The 8,017-nt window shown below is 43.5% G+C and overlaps 1 protein-coding gene across 5 annotated transcripts; it reads left to right on the plus strand.

The window, feature by feature from the left end:
- Window positions 1-833: 833 nt before the first annotated feature.
- pdha1b (pyruvate dehydrogenase E1 subunit alpha 1b) lies at window positions 834-7,481 on the plus strand. 5 transcript variants are annotated; one of them, XM_088402364.1, is made up of 13 exons: window positions 834-978; window positions 1,768-1,788; window positions 2,677-2,826; window positions 3,615-3,680; window positions 4,245-4,418; window positions 4,500-4,626; window positions 4,691-4,782; window positions 4,869-4,961; window positions 5,717-5,872; window positions 6,210-6,281; window positions 6,412-6,479; window positions 6,615-6,723; window positions 6,874-7,481. In XM_088402364.1, the coding sequence occupies exons 1-13, from the start codon at window positions 919-921 to the stop codon at window positions 7,036-7,038; spliced, it is 1,353 nt and encodes a 450-aa protein (XP_088258490.1). In that variant the 5' UTR covers window positions 834-918; the 3' UTR covers window positions 7,039-7,481. The 5 variants fall into 5 exon arrangements, with proteins under 5 accessions (XP_088258490.1, XP_088258489.1, XP_088258491.1 ...); XM_088402363.1 differs by having other exon boundaries at window positions 4,245-4,626; XM_088402365.1 differs by lacking the exon at window positions 2,677-2,826 and having other exon boundaries at window positions 4,245-4,626.
- Window positions 7,482-8,017: the final 536 nt, after the last annotated feature.

The raw sequence follows: 8,017 nt of genomic DNA on the forward strand, positions 1-8,017 counted from the left end.
AGTTTGCTTTCTTGTTCCTCAACAATTTAAGTTTCTCATTTGTCCTTATTTTAGTTTCCGAGACGCTGATGTTGTTTTGATCAAAAAAGAGAAAAAGTCAAACCCATGTTAAAACAGGCAACGACTCATGTATTTCTAAAAAAGGAGAAACTAAAAAGAGGACGTATCCTCTCGCGCAACACTTGATATTTTTGTCCCCTGACTCTAAAATACATGACCTACTAATGTCACCTTAATAACCCCTGTAAAATTTAAGAGTCTAAAAAAAAAATAACTAAAATCATTTTATCATAAGGCTGGCCATTTTAGCATAAACGTCACCTTGCATCCTCAATGCACAGTGAATGAACAGATTATGAAATTCTAGCCCTGAAATTAAGTGGTTTCAAATTTAGTATCTGCTTCTGTTTTCCGAATAAAATAAAAGCATCCGTGGCCTGCTAAGGAGGTTAACGATATATACTGTATTTCTGCCCTTAAATAAATAAATCGGGACGGCCTGTATAGTATCACTAATAAAGATATTACGTACTACACTAAATATTTGGACTAACAACATTTCTAGGCCAAAAACACCTGAACATGAAAAAATAGGTATGTGGACGAAAACAGCTAAAACCTGTAATGGCAGTGTTTCATGTGTTTGATTTTCTTGTATGTGAGAAAAAAATGTTAAGTAGTAGTCTGAAAAAAGTAAAGTGGAAGAGTTTCATGCAGAGCCAGTCTTCCCTACTGTTTCGCAATCGGACTTCTTTCATTTGTGGCCTGCATCACGGTCTTGTGCGGAATAAATGTCTTCCGTGCGTGTTTCCTGTTCGGACTCCTTTCAGGGACGGACAGACACACCGCTCCGCCCTCGCCGTCAACATACATTGACTTGAATAATCCTCTTATAGTGTCCACCCGCTGTCCATTGCCATGCAGAACATGCTGACCCTTCTCTCCAACGCGCTGTGTCGGATCACCGGCAGGACTGCGGTGAGTGTTTTTTCCGCGGCGCTCGACTAACTGAAGCCTTATTTCTCTTCCCCCGGGCGAGCTAAAGACGTTAACGGCGCTAGCTTGCTTCCGATGGGCACGCTGCCTGTTCGCTGACCTTGTCACAGCCTCACTTTGTTTCCAGTCAATTTCTTTTTCATAACTTGCTGACCTTTCAGGACATAGTGTGACTTAATTATCATGTGTTACCAATGTATGATACAAATACGTTTTAGTTGAGAGTGAAGTAGAGCTGGGAAATTGGAATTACTTCGATTGATTACCCATTTAAAAGAATCGAAGATTTGAAAGTTCGCCAAACCGCAAGGTTTTGTAAAAGTGATCAACAACTTAATTGTGGCATTTGAACAAACTATGCACAAGCGTTCAACTACCTTTAGCATTTGTTAAAACTCGATTTAAAATGTGTACGTTTTCTCCAGTTTTTTCAACTAATTAAATCAAATGTTTGTTTGGGGGTATTGAATTTTAGATTGTAATCGTCCGTAATAACTGAATACAGTCAATATTTTCTTTTTTGGGCCAAATCACCCAGGCGAGAGAGCCATTTAAATAATAGAGCTTCCTTGTTCTTCCAGCAAGACTTTCACAACGGTCTCCCTCTACTTGCATGACATCTTTACAAAAAAATGCTGATAGTGTGATCCTGCTTTTGTCCACTCTATAAAATGTATCACATGTTGTTTTTGCCCTTCAATGCTGCATCGCTCACAAATCCAAATTGATGTCTGGCTTCTTGTCCCTGTTGCACTCCCAACCGAACCACAGGGAGCCCAAACGGTGTCGGAGGTAAGCTGCTCATCGCTCACCTGCTTTTTGTACCTAATCTTTCCCCCTGCTGCGTCTTATTTTTACACTGCAATGACACTCGGCGCACTCCTAAAAGTCTCATTTACAGGTCATTTCAACAGTTTTGTCTAAAAGTCTTACTTTTATGTTATATTCATGTTACTTTCTCCAAAGTATTCCAAAATTGCTAGTTAATTTCATGTAAATATGCAAATGTTTCCCTATTCTTTGTAATACAAATTCACTATCAGATACATCTTAGTAGTAATAGAAAGCTTGCTTGATTATTTATTTAATAGGATTGGACACTATCCACATTAAAATAATAAACCCAACAAACCTACATCTGAAGAAGTTTTGATTCATTAAAAAATAGTTTTAAAACGGTGCACAACATTTTTAATATATAGCGATTTTAAATCTGCTTAATCATAAACTTATTCATAGCCTCTGCATAATGCCAGAACTAAGTAGCTAATAACTATTGTAAACAATTGTGCAAAAGGTCCATTTGGCTAATTTTCAAATCATCGATTTCTGAAAAGGCAATTTTCTCAAATTAATTGAATTAATTGCCCAGCTCTATGCTAAAATGTCACCATTGACAGTCGAGGCCATGCAAGGGAATGACTTGGCATTTCTTACATTCTGTTATTAGTAAATGGAATTTTGTGAGAGTTCCCTCAGGAATTTAAAGTAATCTCGGGAAGCGGTCTTGTTTAAATACCGTCATATCGATGTAAACACACTGTCGCCGCCTAAAAGTCAAATTATACACAGAGGCAGCCTGCCTAGTCTCCACTTTTGCCTTCTAGAGGTTTCATGCTCGGCGCTCCCTGTAGGTTGGCTTCTCGCTGGCTCTGATTGGTTGGCTCCTGTGCTCCCCAGTTGCTGATTGGCCTGTCAGAGTACGTCAGTCTAACCTGGCCGGCGGCGCCCGACTTGGCACAGATGCAGCCGGTGCCCCCCAAACCTCCGCCAGTAGCCGCCGCTAAAGCCAACGCGGCGCCTTTAGCTAGCGCGTCGTTAGCCGCACCAGTAAGAAGCGGAGATGCTGGCCTCCATGTCTGCTTGCCTGCCTGACACTAACTTTTTCTTTCTAAGCCCCCGTATCCCCTGGGGGAAATTTTGACCCAACTTGGGCTTTTACAACTTTTTGATGTGTAGTATCAAAGATAAAGCATACAAAAAACGATAGGGGGCTAAAATATTGCTTAAACTTTCAATATGCCGTCCCTTCTAAATGCTCATAAACGGGAGGTCGAAATGTACACCCCGCAGATGTCAAATTTAGCCCATGTTGGGCTCATTTACGGCTATTAAAAATGGAAAATACTGTCATTTTTGGACATATTGAAAACCCGATGTTTTATCATGCATTTCCTATGATTTTTGCATGAATCCTTTTAACAGCAACTATCCTTGTGCAATAGAAATGTTTGTGTTGAGAGCTCCCGGGGGCGCCAGCGAGCAACTTTTGAGATTTGCAAGCCTTTCAATAACTTCGTTGAGTGGCTTAGCCTCGCACTCGTCATGCAAAGTTCTAGCTATGCATTGTGGGACTTCTAGTTGACAAAATTCTTCGATCCAAGAATTAAATGTTGTAGGAAAGCTTGTATTTTGCTGCAATCTGTGCATTTACGCACTACTTGGGAGCATGATCAATCAGTCTTCTTCACTTTTGGTGTGTGAGCAGTGTCAAGGGCGCCCCCTTGTGCCTTTGAATGTGACTGATAACCCTGGTCATCAATTGCTTCTCCGAGCTTGCAAGCTCTCTGCTGTGGCTTTTCTGTGCTGATTGTTTGTTTGTTTGTGTGCATCTCCAGGCAGCCCGCGTCACCGCATCCCGCTCTTTCACTGACTTTACACCGCAGGTGACGTTGGACATCAAGGTGAGATTTGAAGAAGCATCATCAAGGCTGAGCCAATTGCATTGTGGCGGTGCTTTCAGACTTGGAACCCGTTTGTGGAAAAAAGAAAAGAAAAAAAAACAGTGTCATGGATGAGAATTCTTGCATTTTAAAATAATGATAAAAATAAATAAATAAAATTCCGGCAACTAATCTTTTTCTTATCTAATAGTAATCCAATGGAGCAATGTAGGGATCTGTGACCATTGGATGGCAGTGTTGCCGTACATACAACACATATATTACATACTTTGAATTCTTTGTAAGAGCTGGAACTCAATCTTTCATACGATAGCACCCATGTTTACATAGACCTAGCACACATTATTCCGTCGACCTTGAAAGATGGGGGAAAATACGAAATATACTGTCACTCTAGAGGTTACCTTTTCCGATTACGCTTGGCACTGAAAGAGTTAATTCATTATCTCTCAATTTTGCTTTTCTTTTCTGCACTTCTACATCCTGCCACTTAAAACGGTCGGCCATCCCCATTCCATACGTTGCTTTTTGTGGCGTAAATAATTTTTCTCCCACCGCCGCCAGAAATGCGATCTACACCGCTTGGAGGAGGGGCCTTCGGTGAAGGCGGAGCTAACGCGGGAGCAGGGCCTGCAGTATTACCGCACCATGCAGACGGTGCGGCGCATGGAGCTGAAGGCCGATCAGCTTTACAAGCAGAAGATCATCCGGGGGTTCTGCCACCTGTACGACGGGCAGGTGGGCAACGCGTTCATTTTCGGTTTCCTGCTCACATTGCTCGGAAAATGGGTCCTTTTCATCGGGCCATGTTTGTCACAGGAAGCTTGCGCTGCGGGTGTGGAGGCGGCCATTAACCCCAGCGACCACCTGATCACGGCGTACCGCGCGCACGCCTACACGTACACCCGCGGCGTGTCCGTCAAGGAGATCCTGTGCGAGCTAACGGGTAAGGGCGCCGCGACGGCAAGTGGGGCGCTTCGATGCCGAGCCTCAGCCGTGTGGCCGCGCAGGTCGAAGAGGCGGAGTCTCCAAAGGCAAGGGGGGCTCCATGCATATGTACGCGCCGCGTTTCTACGGGGGCAACGGCATTGTGGGAGCGCAGGTGAGACATTTTGAGCCCATTCTTGTGTTGTGTGGATTCCTGACACGGTGTGCAACTCTTCTTGCAAAACCTTCTTTTGTGTCCAGGTTCCATTGGGTGCCGGTATCGCCCTGGCGTGTCAGTACCAAGGCAACAATCAGTTGTGTGTGACGCTGTACGGCGACGGCGCTGCCAATCAGGTAGGAAAATGGCATGCAGAAATGCACCGCTGGATAGGTACCAAGCCCTGCAGCCAAACTGCAAATATTTAATCACCCCTCTGAAAGGGGCTTTGTAATTGTGCACGGATGCCACAAAATGGCAGCAAAGCAGTTCAAATGGACAGGATTAAGAAGTATCAACACCAGGCATCTCATGTGGACGTAACTATCATCCCATGTCTTGTAAATACATTTAAATCATTCACTTAAAGTACCTTCGCATGAGGCTCATCAGCGATGAGCTAGCATAAGATGCTAACATGCAAGCCCAAAGGGATGTGACCACAAGTGGGCAAACAATTTTGAACTCACTTTTTGGTATTTTCAAATAAGCAACAAAACCAAGTAATATAACAAAAAATCAAACTTGCAAGCCAGGATTATGCTAAAATATTATCTACACATGATCACATTTTCTATTAAAGTGGGACTTGATGTACCACCCCTTGTGAAGTATGTTTTTTTTTTTATTTTCAGCCAAGTACCCTCAAACCAGCGCAAAGCATTTTTTTGATGGGTGGAGGTTGACTTCAAACATTTGTCTATGCCATCCATTATCTAGTCCATCTCATCTAACTCATTAACTCTTAATTTGAAAAGGAAAAAAAAAGTACTATTTCTGTCACTGCACTAAAAAACATCAAATGATATTTGCTGATGCCTGCAGAAAATGTGTTTTAAAATATCAAGTACACCCTGAAGTACCTTACCTCACCATTTTGCAACCCTAACAGGGGCAGCTGTTTGAGGCTTTCAACATGGCCGCCCTCTGGAAACTTCCGTGCATTTTCATCTGCGAGAACAACCAGTACGGCATGGGCACGTCGGCGGAGAGGGCGTCGGCCAGCACCGACTACTACAAGAGAGGAGACTACATCCCCGGGATCCGAGTGAGACTCTTCACCCTGTGACAACCACGTTTTTGTAATCATTCTAAATACGAATATTGTTCACAATTGGAAATCGCCACACCCGTCAGGGTAGAAACATTGGGGTGGGGGTGGGGGTGGGGGGGTCCAGGGTCGCGGCTGCAGCAAGACCGTGTGCTGGAGCCGCCCTGCGCTGACCCAGATTATAACAGGACGCCGTCCTGGCAGTTGCAGGTGTGAGCATGCACCCAGCCGTCTGATGCTCATGTATGATACTGCAAACATGTCACATGTTAACGCGGGACATGGCTAGCCAGCTGCTTTTCTTTGGGGTGTTAATGAAGTCTTTGTGGCGCAGGTGGATGGGATGGATGTCCTGTGTGTTAGAGAGGCAGTCAAGTTTGCCGCGGAGCTCTGTCGAGCCGGAAAGGTGAGCAGGCTTGCAGGATTTGTGTCTCGTCCCATCCCTAGTAGAGGGTCGTTTTGATTGTGAACTGCTCCAGATGATGTACGTTGCGTGCCTTTACGCCGTGTGAACCACATTTGCGCTTTTGTTTCAGGGTCCAGTCGTGATGGAGCTCCAGACATATCGTTACCACGGACACAGCATGAGCGATCCTGGCGTCAGGTCAGACTTCTTAATCAGGAAAGCCAACTTGGCTGTCGTTTTGTCATTTGAAAATACAAATTGCATTCTTTTCTACAAACCTTTGCTGGATCGGTAGGTCCGAAACTTAATAGCATGTGATGTAACTTCCTTTAGCTATCGCACTCGGGATGAGATCCAAGAAGTGCGCAGCAAAAACGACCCCATCGCACTTTTGAAAGATCAGCTGCTCAGCAACAACATGACGTCGATAGAGGAATTGAAGGTAAGCGCGTGAATTTATAAAGATGCGTTTCTAATGCTCATGTTGGACCATTGATCATAAGAGTGTCCACAAGGTGGCACTGGTGTCGTATTCTTGCGTTTGACTTGACTGTACATACTGAATTTATGACGCTCAAAATGCTTTTATAAGGAAATGGACGTGGCCATTCGGAAGGAGGTTGAGGAGGCGGCACAGTTTGCGACGGCTGACCCCGAGCCACCCTTGGACGATATGTGCAACCACATCTTTAAAAACGACCCTCCGCTGGAGGTACGTGGGACCAATCCCTGGTCTATGCTCAGGTCCCTAAGCTAGACCAGCAGCTGGACCCGCAAATAGACTCTGACCAGAACTCTTTGTTTGGGAGTTGGAACCATTTTTCTCTTTTTTTTTTTTTTTAAATAGATATATTTATTATTAATGTATGTACTTACATTCTACTTGCGCTGCTGTTTCACCTGCAAGGTGTTCCATCACTGTCGTCCTCATCATCAGGATTCCAGCATTACATTTTTTTACAGTCAGATTGTATTTATTTAAAGTTTGATGTGACTTAATGTGTTGAAGACTGAACTATGTTATAAGGCAATACAGTATTTATTTTGTCTCCAATTTTAAGCAATATTTCAAGCTTTATCCATGCACTGAAACTTGCCAATGTTTACCAGCTTCCCTACGAGCACTTTAATAATCCACGTTGTCAACATACAGGTGAAGTTTATTATTTACAAAGAAAAATAAAGCCAGAAACAAAACTATTTTAGGGACATCGTTGCTGTCAGTAGAGTTGGCAGCCTGCCTGCTATTCTGAACCCTGAAGCGTTTCATTTTTTTTATCTGTTTAATAATGCGAATTCAAATAGTAATGTGAAAAAAAGCATTTTGTCAAATACAACTTCAATACAAATAACCCCTTTAAAGGTTGCTTCCGTGTCACGTTACTGAATGGCGCGATTTGATTGGTCAAATGGAGTTTAACGTCGCCGGTGGTTCCTCCTGGGAAACCGTCACGTGACACAACAGACAACCCAAAACAAACCACCACATGAGCAGGCTAAAAATGCAACAAAAATAAAAGTAGCATTAGTATGTTACAAGTACTCAAGTTTTTTTTAATTAAGAAGTTGCATTATAAGTACTCGGACATAGAATTTATCCCCCCCCCCCTCCGAAAGTGATTTAAAAGAAGTCCGTACGAGCCACTTTCGCCAGGACAAGTGATTTATTTGACAATTAAAACCGTGCCGACTCATTTCCGCCATGGTGACGAAGCAGCACAGGTAAGCCGACACCG

This window comes from Hippichthys cyanospilos, chromosome 19 (genome assembly GCF_059441005.1).
Source record: "Hippichthys cyanospilos isolate Australia breed blue-spotted pipefish chromosome 19, RoL_Hcya_1.0, whole genome shotgun sequence".
Classification (NCBI taxonomy): domain Eukaryota; kingdom Metazoa; phylum Chordata; class Actinopteri; order Syngnathiformes; family Syngnathidae; genus Hippichthys; species Hippichthys cyanospilos.